This window comes from Lithobates pipiens, unplaced genomic scaffold (assembly GCF_037356315.1).
Source record: "Lithobates pipiens isolate NorthernLeopardFrog02 unplaced genomic scaffold, aLitPip1_a1.2 Scaffold_169, whole genome shotgun sequence".
NCBI lineage: Eukaryota > Metazoa > Chordata > Amphibia > Anura > Ranidae > Lithobates > Lithobates pipiens.
In genome coordinates this window covers 148,245-172,738 of record NW_027507754.1, presented here as the reverse complement: position 1 = coordinate 172,738, position 24,494 = coordinate 148,245, and the positions used below count along the sequence as shown (strand labels likewise).

General features: G+C 42.3%; 1 protein-coding gene across 1 annotated transcript in view; it reads right to left on the bottom strand.

The window, feature by feature from the left end:
* Positions 1-24,494, bottom strand: part of ME3 (malic enzyme 3) — a 200,940-nt gene that overhangs the window by 63,171 nt on the left and 113,275 nt on the right. Inside the window, exon 6 of the mRNA XM_077484919.1 lies at positions 11,939-12,048. Coding sequence (XP_077341045.1) covers positions 11,939-12,048 — 110 coding nt within the window. The remainder of the gene's footprint in view (positions 1-11,938; positions 12,049-24,494) is intronic.

Below are 24,494 nucleotides of genomic sequence, written 5' to 3'. Positions count from 1 at the left end.
AGTGATCAAAAATATATTTTTGGGGGAAAAAATGTCAAACTAAAATAAATAAAGTAAAATGAACAATAAAAAAATAAAATAAAAATTAAAGCGCCCATGTCCCCATGTGCTCGCATGTGCCACACATGTGAGGTATCGCCGAGAATGTTAGAGCGAGAGCAATAATTCTAGTCCTAGACCTCCTCTGCAACTCAAAACATGTAACCAGTAAAAAAAAAAAAAATTTAAGTGTCGCCTATGGGGATTTTTTAAGTAGCGACGTTTGGCGCCATTCCACGGGCATGTGCAATTTTGAAGAGTGACATGTTTGATATCTATTTACTCAGCATAACTTCATCTTTCACTTTATGCAAACATTGGGCTAACAAGTGGTTAATAATAGAGCTTGCAGTCAGTAGTGTTAGGAGATAGTGCGTGCTGTCTGCGTGCTCTGTACCCAGTACATACCGCTATAATATAGGGCAGGCCCCTACTTTCAAACATCCAACTTACAAACATCTCCTACTTGCAAACGCAAGGAGACAGCAGCAAGTGAGATGAAAAAAGATGGACGACAAAACAAATTATACAGGGGTGATAACCCTTCCCTATGTTTTCCAAAAAGCTTAAAGATAGTTTTTTTGACTGGAGCTACACTTTAAAAATGTACCGGTTGAAAATGACAAACAGATTCAACTTAACACAACAAACCTACACAGTCCCTGTCTTGTTTGCACCGCCTGTATACTGCTGTTCTGAGTATATAGGGCCTGGGGGCCACACGCATTTCCTTTTTTTAATATGGGTACGGGGTTCCCCTTAATATGCGTACAAGACCCAAATAGGCTGGTAATGGGCAGAGAGCGCTACCCATGCCATTTTTCTCAATGATTTTCAACCATATTTCAGGAACCAGATATAACATTAAAACCGCAAGCAGTTTTAAATGGTGTTATTTCCGTTTAATGTCATTTTGTGCAGGGACTGTTCTCAACACGGGAAACACGTGGCACTTCACAGCCATACTACAGACACCCCCCAGGCACCATATTTAAAGGAATATTTCACTTTTTTTTTTTCACTTTAATCGTCATTAAAATCAGTGCTCCCGCCAAAACGGCCGTTTTTAAAACTTTTTTTTGCAGTGACCCATGTCCCCTGAGACAGGAGGCAGGTCCCCAAACCCTTTTTAGGACACTATCTTGCATATTAGCCGTTAAAATTAGCACTTTCCAATTCGAACGTTCGAGTCCCATAGACTTCAATGGGGTTCTAACGTTCGTACCGAACGCGGGGGTCGTTCGCAAGTTCTGGTGCGAACCGAACCGGGGGGTGTTCGGCTCATCCCTAATATACACACACACACATATACATACACACACACACACACACATACCATTCCCCCCCCCCCCCCCCCCCCGAAAAAAAGACCGGGTCTTATAATAATTTTGGCTACAAAAAACACACTAAGGCTTATTTTCAGGGGATGTCTTATTTCTTTACAGTACGCCCAATGACGATCTTAAAATGGGTGTAACCCTAAAAAATAGTGCTGCGTCATTTACTCCTCTCTATGTTCTAAAAAAATCTGGAACAAAACAATAGAAAATATATATATATATATATATATATATATATATATATATATATATATATATATATATATATATATATATATATATATATATATATATATTGTTTTAAGTTCCTGTGTCCCTGGTCTTCTCTCCCCCTCTCAGCTCAGGAGTCAGCATTATGACATAATTTTAATCCCCCCCCCTCCCCCCCCCCCCAAAAAAAAACCCTGGTAAAAGTACTTATAAAATGATGTAATCACTTTTGTAAAAAGATTATACCAGTATAATGGGCAGTGTGTCTCCCTTTGGAACTGTATTGTGGAAAATACCTTATTTACAGCGACGCGGGGCACCACGTGACCCACCGGAGCTCTTCTCTGCTTGGAATAACTGCAGAGGGATGGGTCAAGATGCCCGCTGACGTCAGGTCAGCCCGCTCTGAGCACTGCAGAGGGAGGGGCCACATGCGTCGGCCGGGAGAAGAGAAGACCTCCGGCAGGTCATGAAAGTACCCAGCGGCTCTGTAAATAAGGTGTTTTCCACATTAAAGTTACAAAAAGGGAGACACACTACACTTTATGCCAGTATAATCTTTTTACAAAGCGGATTACATTTTATTACAAGGACTTTACTAGGACTTACTTTCAGGGTGGGGCATATATATATATATATATATATATATATATATATATATATATATATATATATAGGCGTGAGGACTCACATAGCGTCGGTGCCCCAATGATGTCACATATGACAAAATGCGTTTGGTAAAGCTAATGCACAGAACATCGCCACGCCACTTTGGACCTAAAATTTGTGTCATCTGAAATCTTTGCTATACAGCCTGGGATTGTATTTTCTTAAAGCGTTTATATGTTTTTATCATGTGAGTAGCTTTTGTACTATATAGTCTATGTAGTAAAGTTTTAACCAGATTTACACTATGTGGATTCCTCCGTTTTGATTTTATGTGGATACTCGTGTAACATATGGTCATTATGATCTTACTATACTCTGGAGACTGAGCTACACTGAGGTACTTGAGCCAAGCGCTGTGAACTTGAACATTTCTTGAGGGGATTGTTTACAACAGGCTGATTGGACTCTATAGTGGAGTCATTCTGTTCTGGTAACAGCCCATTTTTTACAATCGGCGATCGCTCATGTGGTGGTCACAGAAATGTTTTAAGCACATCTCTTTTGTCAAGTGTCACAGCTGTGTTTTTTGGAGATTTTTTTTTGGACTCTGAATACTTATTTTTTTCATGCATTTATGTGGGCTATCCATTCTGATTTTACATTATTATAATTAAGTTGTATTTGCATATTATAATTTTTTAGCATGGCAATGTATAGTCTACCAATTCTATTTTTTAGTGCAGTTAAAGCGGAATTAAACCCATTGATTTAACAGTTTCAAAAAACAGTTACATTCCCGGTGTTCTATCAGAAAGCTGCTACCCATCAGAAAGCCCAACCGAAGTGACGTTCCGTCGCGGCCATCTTGGTACACCCACACTCGCCGGCACTAAGCCTACAGTCAGAAGGCAGCAAGCGGACAACTTGTTACTCCCCCCAAAGTCTTGCCTTTCGCCAGTAAACTGAGCTTCTATCGTGAAATAGAGCTTTTTGAAATCCGTCAAACTTTTCTGATGTTGAATCTTAAAAGCAGCGTTGTTCTGTCAGATTAGCAAACCTACGAGATCAATTATTTTATTCAGAACATCCCAAAGAGTTGACAGAAAGCTGGTACACTGTCAAACTGTCAAGCTTAGCCAATGGCTGGTGTCATAACTGATCCCATGTGCAGCATCATGGCAGTTGAAGATTAAACAGAGGCCAAAATGGCAGCTTCCTTGGCTGAAAATGATAGCAGGGTTTACTTCCACTTTAAGAAATATTTCTGGGTTATGAGTGTGTGCGCTAGGAGGATCCAACGAAGTCTGAAAAGACTAGGGAGGTGGCACAAGGTAGCTGGCCTAATGCCACGTACACACGACTGGACTTTTCGAGGGACTAGGTCCGACGGGCTTTCGGCAGAGTTCCGACGGACTTTCCGAATGAACGGACTTGGACACACACAATCACACCAAAGTCCGACGGATTTGAACGTGATGACGTACAACCGGACTAGAATAAGAAAGTTCATAGCCAGTAGCCAATAGCTGCCCTAGCGTCCGTTTTTGTCCGTCGGACTAGCATACACACGAACGGATTTCTTGGTCCGGCGGAGTTCCGGTGGGAAAATTTAAAACATGTTCTATTTCTAAAGTCCGCTGGATTTTTGGCAAGCAAAGGCTCGATGGAGCCCACACACTATCGGATTGTCCGACGGACTCGTTCCGTCAGACCTTTGCTTTAAAAAGTCCGGTCGTGTGTACGTGCCATTAGGGGAGCTAAAGGTAACGATCCAGCCTTGCAGATGAGCCAAGAGAAGGAAAGCAGTCTTTTCTCACACATTTTTGCATAGTATGTAGTTAAGGCATCTCTTTTCCCCTTTACTAATTTGATATCCTTTTAAATGTTTTTATAGCATGTTGTGATTAAATTTTGATCAAGCATCTGGATCTGCAAGTATAACCCAAAGAAGATCAGATGACATGTATAAGTTCATCATGTACATAAGAAATGTGAACCAATTTCTTTTCATGTAGAAAGTGAAAAAATGTCTAAGTTTCATGCTAGCTAGAGAGCTCTGAGGATTTAAAATTAAAACAGAGAACTCAATCTTCCCACAATGATATCTAATACAACAGCAATATGTGCTGTTTATTGTGGTGTTGTGCCAATGCAATCATCTGGATCGTCTCTAGTTCTCATGTTCCCGAGAGAGAAGTTGAGGAGTTGATTATCTATACTGTAATCACATCAACATTTCACTAGTGTTTAAACAGGGATAAAGAAAAAGAGAACAATCAGACAGAAGAAATGTGAAAATATGTGGAGGCATTGGACAGAAGAGCGCGTAAAAGAACAGCAGTGAGTAAAAGAGAAGAACTTGGAGCAGAGACTGCAATATAGAAGGACAGGGAAGGGCAGGGCAAGAATAAAGAAGTCCTCTTATAGAGCATCACATATCAGTCTATAAAAAACCCACTTCTCCCGTGTATCGCCACTGTGGAAAGGGGGGGCATTACACTATGCGAGATTGTTATTTCTTACATGAATGTGGTTGGTGTTGCTGAGCTGCGATGAATTGTAGCTCTTACGTGTGACTAGGCTATTTGGTGATACGCTACCCGCGATCGACTCTGTGCCAATGGTAAAGGAGTCTGCACTATCTGCTTTAGCATTGGGTACCACCACCTTGGGTGAAGCCTGTGCTTATGACATTATTGCTTTCTTCTAATCAGGAAATGGACATTGTTATCCCAGGATGATTTTTTTAAACTAGCGCTTTGTCTCCTGCAACATGTGAGTGTTATTTTCCACTTTTCAATAAATTTAGCCCCCATACATCGTTACACTATGCGAGATTGTTTTTCTTACATGGATATGGTTGGTGTTGCTGAGCTGTGATGTTTTGAAGTTCTTACGTGTGACAATGCTATTTTGTGATACGCTACACGCTTGACCGGTCTCCAAGGAGAGGTGTGGTTTTTGCCACTTTGGATGTTACAGGTCTAATAAGCGTGATTGACTCTGTGGCAATGGTATAGGAGTCCACACTATCTGGTAAGCACATTTGCCCCCCCCCCCCCCCCACAGTGGTGGTACATGGGAGAAGTGGGTTTATTATGGACTGATATGTGGTGGAATATCCATTAAAGAGGATTTTGGGGGATTTATCACTGTGGTGTCATCGCCTTAGACTATACATGACTATACACAGTGCCTTGCAAAAGTATTCACCCCTCTTGGCTTTTAACCTATTTTGTTACATTACAGCCTTTAGTTCAATGTTTTTTTATCTGAATTATATGTGATGGATCAGAACACAATAGTCTAAGTTGGTGAAGTAAAATTAGAAAAATATATACATAAAACTATTTTTTAGAAATTAAAAACTGATAATTGGCATGTGCGTATGTATTCACCTCCTTTGTTATGAAGCCCATAAAAAGCTCTGGTAAAACCAATTACCTTCAGAAGTCACATAATTAGTGAAATGATGTCCACCTGTGTGCAATATAAGTGTCACATGATCGGTCATTACATATACACACCTTTTTGAAAGGCCCCAGAGGCTGCAACACCTAAGCAAGAGGCACCAATAACCAAACACTGCCATGAAGACCAAGGAACTCTCCAAACAAGTAAGGGACAATGATGTTGAGAAGTACAAGTCAGGGTTAGGTTATAAAAAAATATCCAAATCTTTGATGATCCCTAGGAGTACCATCAAATCTATCATAACCAAAATGGAAAGAACTTGGCACAACAACAAACCTGCCAAGAGACGGCCGCACACCAAAACTCATGGACCGGGCAAGGAGGGCATTAATCAGAGAGGCAGCACAGAGACCTAAGGTAATACTAGAGGAGCTGCAGAGTTCCACAGCAGACTGGAGTATCTGTACATAGGACGACAATAAGCCGTACGCTGCATAGAGTTGGGATTTATGGCAGAGTGGCCAGAAGAAAGCCATTACTTTCAGCAAAAAACAAAATTGCACGTTTTGAATTTGCGAAAAGGCATGTGGGAGACTCCCAAAATGCATGGAGGAAGGTGCTCTGGTCTGATGAGACTAAAATTAAACTTTTTGGCCGTAACTTTTTATGTCTGGCGCAAACCCAACACATCACATCACCCAAAGAACAACATCCCCACAATGAAACATGGTGGTGGCAGCAGTGTGCTGTGGGGATGTTTTTCAGCAGTCGGGACTGGGAAACTGGTCAGAGTTGAGGGAAAGATGGATGGTGTTAAATACAGGGATATTCTTGAGCAAAACCTGTACCACTCTGTGTGTGATTTGAGGCTAGGGTGGAGGTTCACCTTCCAGCAGGACAATGTCCCCAAACACACTGCTAAAGCAACACTTGAGTGGTTTAAGGGGAAACATGTAAATGTGTTGGAATGGCCTGGTCAAAGCCCAGACCTCAATTCAATAGAAAATCTGTGGCCAGACTTAAAGATTGCTGTTCACAAGCGCAAACCATCCAACCTGAAGGAGCTGGAGCAGTTTTGCAAGAGGAGGAATAGGGCAAAAATCCCAGTGGTGTGGCAAGCTATGGAAACTTATCCAAAGCGACTTGGAGCTGTTATAGCCACAAGAGGTGGCTCTACAAAGTATTGACTTTAGGGTAAATAGTTATGCACATTGACTTTTTCAGTTATTTTGTCCTATTTGTTTGCTTCACAATAAAAAAAAAATCGTCAACAAAGAAAGGTAGGTAGGTTGGTAGAACAAGGAGAATAGGAAACAAAGTAGGGTAAGGAGTAACATAAACAGTGAAGGGCAGGCAGCACAAGGAGGAGATGTAAAAGATCAGGGCATGGAGTACAGAAGGGATGAAGAACAGACAAGGGAAAGCAGTACAAGGAAAAAATAGGCAGTAAAAGCAGGAGAGAGAATACGGGTAGGGAGTATAGAGAGGATGAAGAGAAGAGCAGATAGTACAGAGAGAATGAAGAGCACAGAATGACAAAAATATAGAACAAAAAAGGGTCAAGAATATACATCGAAGAAAGGTGGGTAGTACAGATAAGACAAGGAACAGCAAATGAGTAAAGGATATAGATTTTATAAAGCACATATAAAATGTAGGAGCAAAGATATGATAAAGAGCAGGAAATGGATTATAAAAAGGAGAATAAGAGCAGAGAAAGGCTTGAATTATAGACTGAAATAACAATAAAGTAGGGCCAGGATTATAGGATTGGATGAATAAAGGCAGGGAGCACATTTTTATTACAGAGCACTGAGCAGAGAAGGAATTGGATTATAGATTGGTTGAAGAGCAAAGAAGGGCTTAGAGTATATATTAAGAATATAGAATGATGGAGAAGACATAGCAGATAAAAAACTGAGCAGACTGTAGAGTTTTTAAAGAAAAGAGTAGGGCAGGAAGTGTTCAATTTATAAAGAACAAAGGACTATAGATTCTATAAAGAAGAGAACAGGGTATGGAGTATAGATTTTATAAAGAAGAGGGCAGGGTATGGAGTATAGATTTTATAAAGAAGAGGGCAGGGTATGGAGTATAGATTTCATATAGAAGAGAGCAGGGTATGGAGTATAGATTTCATATAGAAGAGAGCAGGGTATGGAGTATAGATTTTATAAAGAAGAGAACAGGGTATGGAGTATAGATTTCATATAGAAGAGAGCAGGGTATGGAGTATAGATTTTATAAAGAAGAGAACAGGGTATGGAGTATAGATTTCATATAGAAGAGAGCAGGGTATGGAGTATAGCTTGTATAAAGAAGAGGGCAGGGTATGGAGTATGGGCTTTATAAAGAAGAGAGCGGAGCATGAACTTTATAAAGAAGAGAGCAGGGTATGAACTTTATAAAGAAGAGAACAGGGTATGGAGTATAGATTTTATAAATAAGAGAGCAGGGTATGGAGTATAGATTTTATAAATAAGAGAGCAGGGTATGGAGTAAGGACTTTATATAGAAGAGAACAGGGTATTGTGAGTATAGATTTTATAAAGAATATAGCCCTTTTCTTTTTTTAAGAACAGAGCAATGTATGGAGTATGGATCCTATAAGGGGGAGAGATGGGTAGGTATAAACTATAAAGGCGCATGATGGAGAGAATACAATCCAGAAAAAGCAGATAGAAAAGGCTTGATGCTTATGTTGCTGTCTTGCATTCAGACTGATGAATGAAGGTACCCTACTGGAGTAAAAGAATCATTAACATTTGAATTCTACAGCAACAAACTATGCACACGATAAAATATTAGTTAAAAAACTGGCACAACAACAAACAAAACAAAAAAAATCGGCTTCTTGGATGCATTACCAGACGACACCTGAATATATGAACATTTGCAATCCACCCACAAAAAAAACAAAAACAAAAAAACAGCAGCCAGAATTGTGCTAGGCTATGCCAATCACAAGCTATAATACATGTCCTCCATATTCCACTTCTCTTATTGCCACCACTCCCCCTTCGAAGACGCCACCCTCCAAAATACACATGATCTCCAAACAAAAACCCCAAAATGATCTGAAAGCTGTGGAGATGAGTCCCCTTTCTTTCCTCCCTACTCTCCCCTCCGCTCCTCCTTCATCCCCCCCAACACCCCACTCACTTTCTACACCCAGGCACCAGCATCACATACCCACTTTACATACCTCTCACCCACCCGCCCCAGAAGACAAGCATGGAACACACTCGTAACCATTTCCTCCTAACCACTGACTACTCTCGTATTCAACCGGAGTTATACTTTAACCATATACCATACCCACTGAGCCTCTCCCCCCCCCCCCAAGCACAATTCCAACATACCCCGATGACAGCCGATTATATTTTGGACACTCCCTTAAGGAATTGCTTTCTGGTGAACTTTAGAACATGTAGAATCACATGGCGGGTCCATTTCCCCATATACCCCACATCCCCATATACCCCACCAGGTACAAATTTATGATGAAGTGATTGCATTTTCCATGTAATGGTGAACTGCGGCTTTATAAACCTTTATAGTGTTGCTGTTGTTCAAGATCTCTGTAAATGATTTTTTACCTTTAAATAAAACATTATGTAAAAAACAAAAAAAACAAAAAAAAAAACGGCATAAGTTCCTCTCTGGATTCGTAAGAGACTGACTGCAACACCAATAATAGGGATATGCTAAAATTGTATTATCCATAGAATTTCCTTTACTTCTGCTGCAGCCAGAATATTCTGACCTGTGACTCTCCCGAGTCCCGACCATGTACAGATTGAACATCTGGAGGGATCATTTGTCTGATCTGTATGCTTTCAGTCCCCATCTTACATTCCTTCTGACATCCTGGATTCACGCTCCTCTTGTTATTTAAATTCTATTTTATAAAGGTTGATACAATCTGCATTTCCACCCTTCCATATCCCTTTCCATCTTACTGTATGAACAGATGTGGCAGGAAATCAGGCTTAGTAACAAGAGTAGATAATATAACAGAGCTGAGGCTGTATTTTGGCAGAAATAACCTATAATTGATATCTTGCTAATCTCGCATTTCCTTTATATATAAACTGTTTACATCTTTTTTTTTTTTTTCCCCAACACACATGGTACATGCGCTGCACAAATGTTTCCCTCCTAGCAAGATGCAGACCTGATTTAATTCTATTTTAACCGATTAATATTGGTCTACCACTATACCTTCATTGCTATGTGCCCTGGTGTGGTAATATTAGAACTATAATGAGATCATAATCTGTATATAAATTACATATACATACCTCCCAACCTTTTGAGATGGGAACGAGGGACACCTATCAGCAAATATATGTAGGCACAGGACACACCCCCTACCACGCCCCTTAAAGGAGCATTATACAAAAAAAAAGATTTGTTAAACCCATGAGTGTTTTTTTTATTTTTTATTTTAATTTTTTTACCACTACCATTCCTTTATATTGGCTTTTGGAATTTACAAATGCAGCAATTTAGAAATTGGATGAAAGGTTTAGCACTGGGAAACACTTCTTGAAAGATAAAAAGTGCATTTTATATATAAATATATAGACCAAAATGAGGGACAAATGAGGAGGAATGAGGGACAGAGGGACATTGCTCCAAATCAGGGACAGTCCCTCCAAATTTAGGGACAGTTGGGAGCTATGCATATACAAGTCTACTTTTTGACCTCTGCATGTTTTTTTTATTTTTTTTCTAACTAAAATCTATTTTTTTTTTTCTGAAGATGCATCTCTACTTGCCTCTAGGGGGTGTCTCCTTTTTTTTTTATCTTCATGCATAGAAGGCATGAAGATAAAAAAAAAAACCTTCTGCGTTTACAACTCCTTTAAGTATTAGTTCACTATTAGTGCCCCCTCACATTTATATTCAATACACAATTTTAGATGATTCAGACTCATGGGGATGGTCATTCAAGTTAAACTTGCCAACCGCCCCATAGCAGATTTACTGCTACAAGGTGGCTGTGCAGGATCACATATATATATATATATATATATATATATATACATGATCCTGCACTTCTAGGTATCAGGCGTGAGTGTACGCCACTGCTGGAGGTGGCTAGCTCCCACTGTAATCAGCGGGTCCTGCAGACCCAATGTCCGCCGGCATCTACTGATCGTTTGGTGCACACACAGAACAGCAATCTGCCTATGTAAACAAGGCAGATTGCCGTTCTGTCAGTGCAGAAGGCATGGATCCTGTGTTCCTGTAAAGCAGAAACATGGGATCCATGCCTTCCACTAGTAAAAGCACCTCCCACATTATACTGAAACATTAGCTAGGCACACAGTTAGCCTTTTGATCACCCCTGATGTAAACCTCTTCCCAGCCAGTCTTTAGTACAGTGGCAGCGCATATTTTTTGCATTGATCACTGTATTGGTGTCACTGGTTTTCATAAAAAGGGTAAATTAGTGTCCGATTTGTCCGCCAGAATATCGCAGTCCCGCTATAAGTCGCTGATCGCCACCATTATTGGTAAAAAAAAATAAAAAATTCCAAAAATACTTTGTAGATGTTAAAACTTTTGTGCAAACCAATAAAGATACGCTTATTGGGATTTTATTTTTTTTACTAAAAATATGTAGCCGAAAACATATTGGCCTAAATTGATGAAGACATTTGATTTTTTGCATTTTTTTTTTATTGGACATATAGCAAAAAGTGAAAAATATGTTTAATTGTCGGTCGTTTTTAGTACAAAAAATAAAAAAAGCCAGAGGTGATCAAATACCACCAAAAGAAATCAGCATTTGTCTGGAAAAAAGGAAAAATTTTATTTGGGTACAGTGTGCTACGGCGCAATTGTCAGGTAAAGTAGCGCAGTGGCATATCGCAAAAAATGGCCTGGTCATGAAATTAGAAAATGGTAAAGCTTCAGCTGTGAAAAGAGGTAAATTTGACAAATCATCTGTCTGTTGCTGAACTCTCACAGTGACAGAATGTTCTGGGGAATGACAATTGAAAAACACTGTCTAAGCCAAAAGGTTGTCAGTTATAGGATTGTTCTATTTTCAACAAGAACATGCAAAAAAAAAAAAAATTCTTTGTACGAAGGCATTCTAAGACTTTGGAATATTTATCTTTTTCACTCTGAGATGCAACGTATGGGAGTCATGGAGCTCCAAATCTTATATGCCAGTCATGGGCTGCCCAAATGACCCCCAGAAGAACTTATAGGTGAGTCCGAGAGCGAAGACAGCAGCAGCTCCAGAACAAATGCTCTCCGGTTCCTGGAATAAGCAAATTCCATTATAAAACAGACCCAGGAATGCTCACCTTGTATATCATCGTTGAATGTACAATATTTGTTGCGATACTTGTTTAGGAGTCGAAAGGCATTTAAATTTGCAAAGTCTTCAAACTGGATCAAACAGTTCATGCCGTATCTGTAATAAAAATGTATATCGCATTATTTAGATGCAGGTTCTCAAATACTTAAAGGGGTTGTAAACCCTCATGCTTTGTTTTTTTTAATAACAAACATATCATACATACCTCCATTGTGCAGTTAGTTTTGCCCCGATCTTCATCTTCTGGGGTCCCCCAAAGGCGATCGCGGCTCCTCCCCGCATCGGGAAAGCGCTCTCCCTGGGGATTACCATGCGGGCGTGCTCCCAAGTCCAGCATTCGGCGTCCATAGACACAGAATGCCAGACCCAGCCTCACCCCCCTGCGCCCGCATCATTAGATTTGATTGACAGCAGTGGGAGCCAATGGCTGCCCTGCTACCAATCTATCCAATCAAGAGCAGAGACCCCAGCCAGAGAGGGTGTTCGCATCTCCGGCGTGGGAACGAATGGGCTCAGGTCAGTAAAACAGGGGGGTTGGGGGGCTGGTCAGTGACAGAAGTTTTTTCACCTTAATGCATAGGGTGAAAAAACATGAGGGTTTACAACCATTTTAAAGGAATATATGGTCACAGTATACATTATCATTTAACAACATCAGCATTGTAACAAAATTGCAAGCAATAAACAACCCAAAACAAGGTTACTTTAAAAATCTCCTTTCATGCTGTGAGTTCTGCCTGGCTGCTTGACATCTCTTTCCACATTTTCCTGGATTCCCGCATGCTTTGCAGCTTCTCTATTTCTAAGGACTACATATCCCATGGTATCTTGCAAGAAGTGATTCCTGTTCTGGCCCCACCTCTTGAGACTCCTCCTCACAGGACCTCTGTAGATCAGAAGGCAGGCTCTGTGAAATGTGTGTCACAGCAGTGCCTACTCATAGGGAATAATGACTATAAATCACAGAATTCAATGCGTGTTCAGCGGACTAAGTTGGACAGATAATCCGCCCATGTGTACGCGGCCTCAAAAGAGACCCAAGAAATTTTACAGAAACCTGGTTCAGAACATTTGCACATAGGTGAAGATAAGATACAGTTCAAGTTAGTTGTCTACTTTACAGTACATTTGATTTCTCAGTTGTGGCTTTCAAGTGGATTTGTTTTCAGGCCTCGAAATGACATGAAATGAGTCAGTAAATGGCACACTTTTTGCTCGATAATTCAGAAATGAAAAAAAAAAGATGATGTAAGAAACACAAAACCGGAGGGGACAGTCACAAAGCCCTGGTATAAAGTGTGATGGGCCTTTTCTGCCAGGTGAAGTGAAATGACTATCTTCTGTATTGTCCCTCTGGCTGCAGGTGATACACTAAACAGATCTGTCATTCACTGCCCCTCTTTCAAGGCTGCTGAAATGTGAAGGGGAGACGCAAGGCAGCTAAAAGCCGAAAACTGATACAGAGCCTTTAGGGTTTATTTGAAACCGCAATTTTCCTCTTGAAGTGCTCCATTCATGGGGCTACTCTGCGACATCCGAAGTGTCCCAGATTTTTATTTTAATCCTACGTCTCATATTTACACTGCCTGTTGTGTAAAGAAATTAGCGGCTGTGTCGTTCCAACAAATACGGCGCCGGCCTTTGTTCCTTGTGAAGATTAGGTCAGCGGTGACAACCAATTCCTTATTATTCTGTCCAAGATGCTTTGTCATATTGTATGTGAATAGGAGCAAAACATCTTGAAAGAGGAGACTAGGGCAGGTCTATCATGTAACAAAAAAGTCTGCAACAGAATAAAGTACTTCAAAATGTGCTTTTCTTTAAAAACTGATATTATAAAAATGTTGCAATTATTTTCTGCCAAGAACGGAATAGATGGAAACTTTAAAAGTCATAATTGAAAATTCTTTGTTACACAATGTTACCTTCATTAGCATGTAGTATATACAGTGGGTAAAATAATGCATTGACCTCCTGCCCATTTTGTAAGTTTACCCACTTACAAACAAATGAAGAGCTTATAATTTCTATCATTTGAGTATTTTAAATGATTGAGACAGAATATCAATCAAAACATGAGACAAATGTTATAAATTGAGTTGCAGTTAGGTGAGTAAAATAAATATTTGATCCCCTAAGCAAAAATATGTACTTGGTGGAGAAACCCTTGTTGGCAAGCACAGAGGTAAGACGTTTCTTGTAGTTGGTAACCAGGTTTGCACACATCTCAGGAGGGATTTTGGTCCACTCCTCTTTACAGATATTCTCTAAATCCTTAAGGTTTCTTGGCTGTCGCTTGGAAACTCAAAGTTTCAGCTCCCTCCATAAATCTTCTATAGGATTAAGGTCTGAAGACTAGATAGGCCCCTCCATGACCTTCTTTTTGAGTCACTTCTTTGTTTCCTTGGCAATATGTTTTGGGTCATTGTCATGCTGGAAGACCCATCCACGACCCATCTTCAGTGTTCTGGCTGAGGGAAGAAGGTTCTCATCCAAGATTTTACAATACATGGCCCATCCATTGGCCCCTCAATGCAGCAAAGTTAGCCTGTACCTTTAGCAGAGAAACCACGCCAATGCATGATGTTTCCACCTCTGGGATGGTGTTCTTAGGGTCATATTCAGCAAACATGGTGAGTCCAGTTAATGCCAAAGAGCATCATTGTGGTCGCATCTGACCACCTCACTTTCTCCCAATCCTTCTCTGAATCATTTAGATGTTCACTGGCAAACCTCAGATGGGCCTGTACATGTGCCTTCTTGAGGGGGACCTAGCAGGTGCTGCAGGATTTCAATTCACTGCAGCATATTGCGTTACCAATGGTTTGTTTGTTGACTGTGGTCCCAACTGCCTTGAGATCATTCACAAGCTCCTCCTGTGTAGTTTTGGGCTGATCCCTCACTTTTATGATGATCATCCTTACCCCATGAGGCAAAATTTTTCATGGAGTTCCAGACCCAGGGCGATTGATGGATATTTTGTATTTCTTCCATTTGCAAATAATCACACCAACAGTTGTCTCCTTCTCACCAAGCATCTTGCTGATGGTCTTGTAGCCCATTCCTGCCTTGTGCAGGTCTACAATTTTGTCCCCCGAGTCCTTTGACAGCTCTTTGGTCTTGCCCATGATGTTGAGGTTTGAATGGAATAAAGAGATTCTGTGGACAGGTGTCATTTATACATATAACGAGTTGTTTTTAGGATCCCCTTGTTAAATTGACAGGACTAATCTGTGTACCACATGAGCACATATTGTAGTCAGTCTGAGGGAGCCAGGATTATTGCTGGTTGGTAGGGGATCAAATACTTATTTTACTCACTGAACTGCATCTTGATTTATAACCTTTGTATCATGTGTTTTTCCTGGATTTTTGGTTGATATTCTGTCTCTATCATTTAAAATACACCTATGATAAAAATTATAGAAACTTAATTTCTTTGTAGGTTGTTAAACTTACAAAATCTGCAGGGGATCAAATGATTATTTTCCCCACTGTATGTAGAAAAAGAAACATGGCTGCCGTCAAGGTCACAGAGTATATAATTGTAAACGAGTTCATTAGCAGTACTGCCAAGATAGACTATAAAATTGAATGTTTACCATTTTTACTGTGTATGTATCATAACCAACAGGGACTACTGGACAAAGACTTGAAGAGTTGGAGATTTCCCGAGATTGCCATCCTATGACAGTTGCTCAATGACTCATAAGTGGTAGATATGGATGAGCTTCGTGTTCGAGTCGAACGTACGTTCGACTCGAACATTGGCTGTTCGGCCGTTCGGCGAATTCCGAACGCTTGGGCCGTTCGTGTCAAAATTCGAGTGGCGCGCGCGGACCACAATGCACTGCGGTGGCGCAGTGCATTGCTGGCTCATGATTGGCCAAGCATGCACTGTGACCCCGCATGCTTGGCCAATCGTAGCGCCAGCAGCGAGGAGAGCCATGATTGGCCACAGGCATCCTGCCTGTGGCCAATCATAGCTCAGGCTGTGTAGTGCACGCCCCACACTATATAAGGCCGCCTTTGAGGCGGCCTCGTGTAGTGTGTTAGCATCTGAAGCAGTGGGTGTTCTGTGTACCTTCAACACAGTACACACCGATCGTTTTTGGCTGATTTCCTATCTTGCTGCTGTGTAGTGGTTGTTGTCTGTGCCCTGACCGCAGTATACACCACTATATTCACCTCACCTATATAGCTAGTGATCTAGCTTTAACCACTTAACAACTGCCCATTGCCGATTAACGGCTTCAGGGAGGTTGTTTAACTCTGAGAGGCCGTTAATTAACGGCCTCCCAGAATTCTGCTCTCGCGCGCCCCCTGGGGCGCGCACTCGAGAGCATCCGTGACCGCCGGGTCCATCACGGATCACGGTAAACGGCCGCTCGTCGCGGCCGTTTACCACGTGATCGCTCCGTCAAATGACGAAGTGATCACTTGTAAACAAACCGGCGTCATGTTATGACGCCGGTTCCTCCCTCCCCTCTCTGTACCGATCGGTACAGCGGAGGGTAAAGAGATCGTTGTCAGCAGCGATGTGGGCTGCATCTGCAGTGCCCACATCGCTGCTCACCGAATTTAACCCCTCAATTCCCTGCCAATACTCTGCAATACCAGTGCATACTCTGCAGTACCCTGCCATTACTCTGCAGTACCCCGCCATTACTCTGCAGTACCCCGCCATTACTCTGCAGTGCAGTACCCTGCCATTACTCTGCAGTGCAGTACCCTGCCATTACTCTGCAGTACCCCCCATTACTCTGCAGTACCCCCCATTACTCTGCAGTACCCCCCAATACTCTGCAGTACCCGCCATTACTCTGCAGTACCCGCCATTACTCTGCAGTACCCTGCCATTACTCTGCAGTGCAGTACCCTGCCATTACTCTGGAGTACCCTGCCATTACTCTGGAGTACCCTGCCATTACTCTGGAGTACCCTGCCATTACTCTGGAGTACCCCCCATTACTCTGCAGTAACCCCCATTACTCTGAAGTACCCTGCCATTACTCTGGAGTACCCCCCAATACTCTGCAGTACCCTGCTATTACTCTGTAGTACCCCGCCAATACCCCGCCAATACTCTGCAATACCCTGCCATAAATTGCCATACCCAGCCATACTCGGAGATACCCAGCCATACTCGGTGATACCCTGAAATACCCAGCCATAGACGCCCCCCACCCCTCACCGCCCTCCGGTGCTTCTACCAACTCGCCAGTACGATCAAAGCCAGAATCTTTTTTTTATTTTTTATTTCAGGCTTCCCAGCCTAGAGGTGAGATGTGGGGTCATATTGACCCCCAGATTTCACTGTAAAGAGGACCTGTCACCCCATATTCCTATTACAAGGGATGTTTACATTCCTTGTAATAGGAATAAAAGTGATCAAAAATATATTTTTGGGGAAAAAAATGTCAAACTAAAATAAATAAAGTAAAATGAACAATAAAAAAAAAAAAAATTTTTTTTAAAGCGCCCATGTCCCCATGTGCTCGCATGCAGAAGCGAACGCATGCGTAAGCCCCGCCCACATATGAAAACGGTGTTCAAACCACACATGTGAGGTATCGCCGAGAACGTTAGAGCGAGAGCAATAATTCTAGTCCTAGACCTCCTCTGCAACTCAAAACATGTAACCAGTAAAAAAAAATTTAAGCGTCGCCTATGGGGATTTTTTAAGTAGCGACGTTTGGCGCCATTCCACGGGCATGTGCAATTTTGAAGAGTGACATGTTTGATATCTATTTACTCAGCATAACTTCATCTTTCACTTTATGCAAACATTGGGCTAACTTTACTGTTTTTTTTGTTTGTTTTTTAAGCACAAAACTGTTTTTTCCCCCCAAAAAACGCATTTGAAAAATTGCTGTGCAAATACCATGTGAGATAAAAATTTGCAACGACCACCATTGTATTCTCCAGGGTCTTTTGGTATGCATATGCTGTGTGTGTGAAATAACCTGATAATATGACAATTTTGTGGAAAAAAAAAAAAAAAAAAGGAAATAGGCCGTCAGTACTTCAGGTGTGATCAATTTTCAGATATTGGCACCATAGCTTGTGGACTCTATAACTTTCTCAAAGACCAAATAATATCCACCAATTTGTACTTATTTTTACCAAAGATATGTAGTAGTATGAATTTTGGCCAAAATTTATGAAGAAAAAATTACTAATCTGCTAAATTTTATAACAGAAACGAAGAAAAATTCATTTTTTCGCAGAATTTTCGGTCTTTATTCTTTTATAGCACAAAAAATAAAAAACTGAGAGGTGATTAAATACCACCAAAAGAAAGCTCTATTTGTGTGAAAAAAAGGACAAACATTTCCTATAGGTCCAGTGTTGCATGACTGAGTAATTGTCATTCAAAATGTGAGGGCACCGAAAGCTGAAAATTGGTCTGGTTATTAAGGGTGTTTAAGTGCCCAGTGGTCAAGTGGTTAATAATAGAGCTTGCAGTCAGTAGTGTTAGGAGATAGTGTGTGCTGTCTGCGTGCTCTGTACCCAGTACATACCGCTATAATATAGGGCAGGCCCCTACTTTCAAACATCCAACTTACAAACATCTCCTACTTGCAAACGCAAGGAGACAGCAGCAAGTGAGATGAAAAAAGATGGACGACAAAACAAATTATACAGGGGTGATAACCCTTCCCTATGTTTTCCAAAAAGCTTAAAAATAGTTTGTTTGACTGGAGCTACACTTTAAAAATGTACCAGTTGAAAATTACAAACAGATTCAACTTAACACAACAAACCTACACAGTCCCTGTCTTGTTTGCACCGCCTGTATACTGCTGTTCTGAGTATATAGGGCCTGGGGGCCACACGCATTTCCTTTTTTTAATATGGGTACGGGGTTCCCCTTAATATGCGTACAAGACCCAAATAGGCTGGTAATGGGCAGGGAGGGCTACCCATGCCATTTTTCTGAATGATTTTCAACCATATTGCAGGAACCAGATATAACATTAAAACCGCAAGCAGTTTTAAATGGTGTTATTTCCGTTTAATGTCATTTTGTGCAGGGACTGTTCCAAACACGGGAAACATGTGGCACTTCACAGGCATACTACAGACACCCCCAGGCACCATATTTAAAGGAATATTTCACCTTTTTTTTTTTCACTTTAATGGTCATTAAAATCAGTGCTCCCGCCAAAACGGCAGTTTTTAAAACTTTTTTTTGCAGTGACCCATGTCCCCTGAGGCAGGAGCCAGGTCCCCAAACCCTTTTTAGGACACTATCTTGCATATTAGCCGTTAAAATTAGCACTTTCCATTTCGAACGTTCGAGTCCCATAGACTTCAATGGGGTTCTAACGTTCGTTTCGAACGCGGGGGTCGTTCGCAAGTTCTGGTGCGAACCGAACCGGGGGGTGTTCGGCTCATCCCTAGTGGTAGACATGGTCTCCTCCAATGTGCTGAGCACATGGAGATGCCCAGTCCCCAGACATGCCTAACAGGAGGTTTGGGGTTACCTGTATGAATCTCCCAAGATGTCACCCTCCAGTCTCCCTCCGCTCGGGGCAGGTAAATTAATTATCAAATTACATTTCAAGAGTGTATGCTAAAGTACAACCAGAGATTATGGTGAGGTGGGCTAATAAGACCCATATTGTCCCCTTTTACTTAACCAGCATGAAACACTGAACATTCTTCTTAAAACAAAGTATTTGCATAACTGCCATGGTAGATGCAAAAAACCCCAAAGGATTAAAGTGGTTGTAAACCCTTACAACACACTTTGACCTACAGGTAAGCCTAGATTAAGGTTTACCTGTAGGTCCAAGAAATATCTCCTAAACCTACACGGTTTAGGAGATATTAGCCAAAAGACAGGCACCGCTGTCTACGGCGCATGTGCCGTAGGCAGCGGCGCTCAGGCGCACTGAGCACGGCACCCGCGTGTGTGCGCGCATGTGTGGGAGTGACGTCATCGCGGCTTCACCGAATGACAGCGGCGGAGCAGCGAGACCCACCGAGAAGATGGATGCGCCGGACTACAGGGGACATCGGTAACATCTCTGGCTCCTGTGTCAGGTAAGTGACACATAATGGACTACTATGCGATGCATAGTAGTCCATTATGCTTTACCTTTGCAGGGAATGAAAGAGGAAGTAAACTCATCAGGGTTTACTTCCTCTTTAAATCATCATTTTAGGACAATGGATGGAGCATATGCTATTAAGAGTTAAAGGTCTAATCTCAGGAAAAGGAGATCTGACCCACACACAAAATATCTGCTTATTATGCCTTTCCTGGTTTCTCCTTTCCCTCAACATCAACTGACATTCTTAAATAAAACCTTTCAATTTTTCGAGGGATAAAGAATCTGGGTTACAAACAATTCTACACAAGGCACCAACAATCTTTGAAGAAGGGAGGGGTTCTTAAAGTGAAAACTGTGCTTTGCTCATGCAGGACAAAATTATAAATTTAAAGGGGTTGTAGAACTAAAAAGCATGTTACCCTTAAGGTGGGGACAAGCTGCCCCTCTCTCCACAGGGTCCCAGCTCTTGATTGGATAGATTGATAGCAGCGCAGCCATTGGCTCCCGCTGCCATCAATCAAATCCAATGATGCCTGGGGCGGGGCCGAGTCCGGCATTCGTGTCAGTGGACGCAAATTCTGGACTCAGGAGCGCACGCACCCGAAATGTAACCCCCTAGGGAGAGCCCTTCTCCTGGGGGTTATCTGATGTGGGGAGGAGCCACAATAGCCACTGGGGGACCCCAGAAGAGGATGTTTAGGGCCACTCTTTGCAAAATGAGCTGCACAGTGGAGGTAAGTATGACGTTTGTTATTTAAAAAAAATAAAAAACAATCCTTTACAATCACTTTAATGCTTTCTCTGCATTAAGGTAAAAAAAACGACCTGTGTTCTGATCAACAGCAAGGAATGAATAAAGCAGTGGTTCTTAAAGGAAAAGTACAGTCAAAGCTCATGGCTGTACTCCTGGTCGAATGAGACTAAAATTGTATTATTTGGCCTCAACATCAAACAATGGGGGTTATGTACTAAACGCAAATCCACTTTGCACTACAAGTGCAAACTACAAGTGCAAAGTGCACTTGAAATTGCACTGAAAGTGCACTTGGAAGTTCAGTCGCTGTAGATCCGAGGGGGACATGCAAAGAAAATAAAAAACAGCATTTTAGCTTGCACATGATTGGATAATAAAATCAGCAGAGCTTCCCCTGAGATTTACAGCGACTGCACTTCCAAGTGCACTTTCAGTGCAATTTCAAATGCACTTTGCACTTGTAGTGCAAAATGGATTTGCCTTTCGTAAATAACCCCCAATATATCTGGTGGAAATCCAATACAGCTCACCATCCAAATAACACCATTCCTACAGTAAATCATGGAGGAGGTAATATCCTGTTATGGGGGTGTTTCTTTGCAGCAGGGACTGGAGAACTTGTCAAGATAGTAGGAAAATGGGTGGGGCAAAATAAGATGAAACTGTTGAGGAAAATCTGCTGCTTTCAGCCAGAAAGTTGTCAATGGGAAGAAGGTTTACCTTCCAACATGACAATGACCCAAAGCACACAGCAAACATGACCACACAGTGATTGAAGGAGAAATAGGTGAGTGTCCTTGCATGGCCTAGTCCAAGCACGAGACTTAAACCCCATTAAGAATCTGTGAAATGACTTGAAGACTGCAGTCCACAAATGGTCACCATCAAATTTAACTGAACTTGAGCAGTTCTTTAAAGAAGAGTGGGCAAATATTGCAAAGTCTAGATGTGCAAAGTTAGTAGAGACAAATCACAACAGATTAAAGGCTGTAATTAAATCAAAAAGGTGGTTCAACAAAATACTGACAAGGGGGCAGGGCTTGAGTCCTGCAGGAACGCATGGGAATGGCGTTCCTGTACTTTTTCCATAGTAGGAACACAGTTCCCTTTAGCAGGACTGGCCTTTGAACAGGGGCGGGCTGAGCTGGGAGGGCAGTTTGCTGCACTGCATTCCAGGAGTTGTAGTCCGGACCATGCTCAAGCTCCTGGTGGAGGTGGGTGGAGACTGGAAAGAACTGAGTAGCGCAGGAGGAAACTACAACTCCTGAGTCCCAAACACCGGCTGTGAGTATCCCGGTGTAATGGCAAACCTCATAGAATCGGCATGCCTGGTGTGTGAAGTCACAGGTGTGCCACATTCCACTCTCATTCCCAATTCCTCCTCCTTCACAGCACTCCCGCACACATCTCCACTACTACCGATACAACCCAGCCTCCGCTCTACGGGGCCACCGCTGACAGGTCAGTTGAGATCTCACCAGATCTCACCAGCCCCCACACTTCCAGGAACTGGAAATTACTGGGGGGGGGGGGGTGGTGAAGGGGGCAGAGGACATTACTGGAGGGGGAGTGAAGGGGACAGAGGACATTACTGGGGGGGGGGACTGAAGACATTACTGGGGGTGAGTGAAGGGGACAGAGGACAATACTGGGGGGAGGGAGTGAAAGGGGCAGAGGACATTACTGGGGGGAGGGAGTGAAAGGGGCAGAGGACATTACTGGAGGGGGAGTGAAGGGGACAGAGGACATTACTGGGGGGGTGAAGGGGACAGAGGACATTACTGGGGGGGGGACAGAGGACATTACTGGGGGGGAGGGAGTGAAGGGGACAGAGGACATTACTGGGGGGGAATGAAGGGGACAGAGGACATTACTGGGGGGGTGCGAAGGGGACAGAGGACATTACTGGGGGAGGGAGTGAAGGGGACAGAGGACATGGGGGGGGGGTGAAGGATACAGAGAACACTAGGGGGCAGAGTTCCCTGCATTCCCCTTTACATCAGAGTCTGCAGGATTCCCCCTTACACTGCAAGGGGGAACTCTGTGGACCCTGATGTAAAGGCAATATACTTTTTTTTCCCCCAGGACTTGACCCCTGCAAGGGGCTGATCCTTTTTCTAACTCAGTGATTCTGTTTTTTGAATTGTTTTATTGTTCTCCAACATGTTGGTGTTATAATTTTAACTTGGATGTTATAAGTTGCACTGAGTAAATACAGCTGTATAAAAACCAAAAACCGTCCCTGTCTTCATTTCAGGCTGCAAAGCAACAAAATTATATTATTTTAAAGGGGGCGATTCTTTTCTCAACCTACTGTATATATATTTTTCTATTTTGAAATACACATTTCAGGATTCATTTGTTCACATCATGGTGTCAATTTGATGTATGGTAACAGCTGCACTGTTTATATCTCAAAGCCATTGACATTAATTTAAAGTAGCTGTGCAAGGTGAAGGAAATCCAGAAAACATGATCTGTTGGGGGCAATTGAGGACTGAGGTTGAGAACCACTGCTGTAGAGGACCCAAGTTGCTTAGGTTGAAGCTTACACAGGGCAAGGTTCTCTTTTCCTGGACCCAGTGACAGTGATGGTACCTGGGAAATGGTCACAATAGGTACTTCAAAGGATGAGAGGTGGGACACACACTCACCATATGTAGAAGACTCAGATATTTATTTTTGTTCACGTTGGTATATAAACCATAAGGGAATGAAGGGAAGGTGAGTTTATTAAACTAGTTACGGGAATATGCAAATGTTTAATTACTTTATGATATTATCAAATTAGATAAAGGTGGGGAGAGACCAGGAGACTAGGTCTAAAATTAATTACAAAAACACCACATCTGATCTACAAGATCGTGTTCAACCAACCCCACTTTGCTATACAGAATAAAGGCGGCACACAGGCCGAAAAGTGTCTGGTTCAGCAGGAACCACCCCCCCCCAGTCAGAAAACAATAGCATAGTGGGAGAGATTCCTTCATCAACATTGCTTGTGCTGATACGGGGACCCGTCTGCTTTTTTTCCATTCAACCAGTGTGTGTAGACCCAGCTTCAGAGGCAGAATAAGGATAGATGGGAAAAGTAACACTAGTAGGCTGGACAAAGGCAAACAAATATCTTTCTGGGAACAATAGATAAAGGGAGACTTCTGCTTGTCACCATACAAGCCACTTGAGCTCAGAGAACATTGGATCCTTCAGGCCGCGTACACACGCGGGGACTGTTCGCTCAACTTTGTCCGCGGAACAGTGTTTCGGCGGACAGTCCGCTCGTGTGTGGGCTTTCAGTGGACAGTTTCAGCGGACAGTCTGCTGAACAAAGTTTTTCGGAAATTCCGAAAAACTGTCCGCTGAAACTTTGTTTCAGCGAACAGTCCCCTCGTGTGTAGGCTTGTTCGTCAAACTAAGTTCCGCGCATGCTCAGAAAGGATTTACACGCCGAAGTTTGCATTGCAGTGTATAGGACGTCGTTTTCTAGTCCTGTCGTACGTGCCGTTCACGTCATCGCGCACGGTTTCAGCGGACTGTTCGTTCGTCGTGTGTGGCCAAGTCCGTCCATGCTAATTTGGAGCGGACTGTCCGCTGAAACTGTTTGACGGACAAAGTTGAGCGAACAGTCCCCGCGTGTGTACGCGGCCTCAGTCCTCTATACAGAAGAATGAGGGATTGGAAAATTTATCTGCACAATGTTGGATATCACCAACAGGTTAGGACGC